The sequence below is a fragment of the Adiantum capillus-veneris genome, chromosome 1 (assembly GCF_014529385.1).
Source record: "Adiantum capillus-veneris isolate H3 chromosome 1, ASM1452938v2, whole genome shotgun sequence".
NCBI classification, from domain to species: Eukaryota; Viridiplantae; Streptophyta; class Polypodiopsida; order Polypodiales; family Pteridaceae; genus Adiantum; species Adiantum capillus-veneris.
In genome coordinates, this window is record NC_140931.1 from 93,040,944 (window position 1) to 93,043,077 (window position 2,134).

The window sequence follows — 2,134 nt, forward strand, 5'->3', positions numbered from 1 at the left end:
TGAACCTTAATTTCCAAGGTATAAAATGGGTGTTTAGGTGTAAAAATCACCCATTTTTATTAAATCTTGATTTTCAAGGTATAAAAATGGGTTTTTTTAGTTATAAAACCTTGTAGATACATTAGAAATTAGAATTGGGTGGAAGTTCCCAATGTCTCATTACTTAGGACAAGTGAAATCACTTCTAAGGACTTGATCAAGTTCTCAACTAATTCCCCTAAAAGAAAACAATCTCTTGATTTCATGAGCACTTAGAACGACAAAAGTCAACATAGGTAATTGCAATCGAAATAACAAATACATAGCAAAAATAAATTGCAATGCTACACGAAAGGAAAGAACCAAAGGAAAGGATTAGGTAAAGAGGTATTATTAGATGTAATGATTTTGCCAACAACTTAAGAGACTCGCCATTGACGCGTCCACGCCTCAGTCGTACTCAGAGGAGTCGACGTGGTTGAGAGCCTAGCGGATCCTGCAAAACATGAGGGCACAACAAACATCAGTATAAAACGCGCGCGCGCGCGCGCGCGCGCGCGTGTGTGTGTGTGTGTGTGAGAGAGAGAGAGAGACTGGAGAATGCTACCACCCTGAAGAAGCCTTGAAGAATAAGCATCTTAGAAGAATTGAACACTAGACGTCATACAGATATAGCCAGTAGGACTAGGAACAATCCCAATAGACCTCATGGACCTATCCGACGAGTTTTGAACTCAACGACTGAGGCAGGTGAGAGAGAGAGAGAGAGAGAGAGAGAGAGGGGGAGGGAAGAGAGAGACGTACTGGCTGCATTTGGTGTTGGCGGAGATTGTGTAGCCGAGTTTCACTTGGCAGATGGAGAGCAGAGAGTTAAAGCGCTGGGCGCCAAGGAGCTTGATGTAGCCCTGGAAGCAGTTGCAGATCTGGCGGCGCAGGGGGGTGTTGCCCTGCGTCTGCCGGCTCAGCTGCGTCACCTGGCCGCAGCACTGTGGGGACGGCCGCGTCACCAGCCCCAGCCCGTAGCTCTGGCAGGCCGTGATCTGTCTCCGAGTGTTGTCGCACACGTCGGCAGAGGCCACGCACAGGAGCATCATCATTACAACAGCTGCCACCACTACAGCCCTGCTCCCACCCATTGCCTTTTGTACCTTTAGTACAGACTATCAATCAGGAGCAAGGCGGCCTCCTCCTCTTCTAAATGTTCTCTTGCTGTTGCCTTCTCTCTCACTCACAGCTAGCTGTCACTTCTGAGTCTTTCGCTCTTGCTCATTATATACAGAGCTCGACTGTCGAGGCCATCCCTTTTCACATATGCCCTGCATTGAGTTCTTCCTCTTCTATCAACCTACCCCTAGTCGGACCTCCCTTCTTCTTCCGCCGCTCGCATTTACCACTTGCCTCCTCTCTCGGCAGAATCGGCTAACTTATACCTATTTTCTATTAAATCAGCTAGCACGCCGCTCGGCCAGTTTGGTTGTTGCCTACAAAGTCAACGTTTTCAATCTAGCTCAAACAACTAAGCCTCATTCTTGATCACACGCAAAAAAGGAGCATTATTAAATCTATATCTAGGGAGAGGGATTCCCCCCCCCCACGCGTCGACAACTCCTTTGTCCGATGAGTGAGTTTTGCAACCTGGCGACACACGGACAACGCAGAGAGAGAGAGAGAGAGAGAGAGAGAGAGAGAGAGAGAGAGAGGATTTCTTATGTGAGAGAGAGAGAGTCGTAAAAGAGGTTGGAGCATGGTAACATGGAGCACCGATATCGAGGGCTCTTTCATGGTACACACTCTTTCCCCCTCCCCCATTCTCCCTCTCACACACACACACACACACACACACACTTCTACGTAGGTTTTTTGCCACTTCTACTCTCCATAGTAGTCCTGTCTATCTCTTGCACATCCATCCTCCTCTCTTTTGTATTGCAACCCTCACCTACATACACCATTCGACCATTGTCTTCCCCTTTGTCACAACGCATTTTCAGAAGCTATCTGAGCCTGGGCTACCCATGGTGCTCTACAAAAGCTTTAATGGAGAGCTTCCATCCTCATCATCATCCTCATTGTCAAGGTCATCATCTTGGGTGTAATGACAATGACCTATTAACTTTGAGAGTAGAGAAAATTAGAGAAAGTACTATTGTGGAAT

General features: G+C 47.1%; 1 protein-coding gene across 1 annotated transcript; it reads right to left on the reverse strand.

Moving 5' to 3' along the window:
* Nucleotides 1–233: 233 nt before the first annotated feature.
* Nucleotides 234–1,306, reverse strand: LOC147465195 (non-specific lipid-transfer protein C, cotyledon-specific isoform-like). Its single transcript, XM_086511282.1, has 2 exons — nt 784–1,306; nt 234–475 (listed from the first exon to the last, which is right to left on the reverse strand). Exons 1-2 carry the CDS (start codon nt 1,113–1,115, stop codon nt 466–468), a joined length of 342 nt encoding a protein of 113 aa, XP_086367408.1. The 5' UTR covers nt 1,116–1,306; the 3' UTR covers nt 234–465.
* Nucleotides 1,307–2,134: the final 828 nt, after the last annotated feature.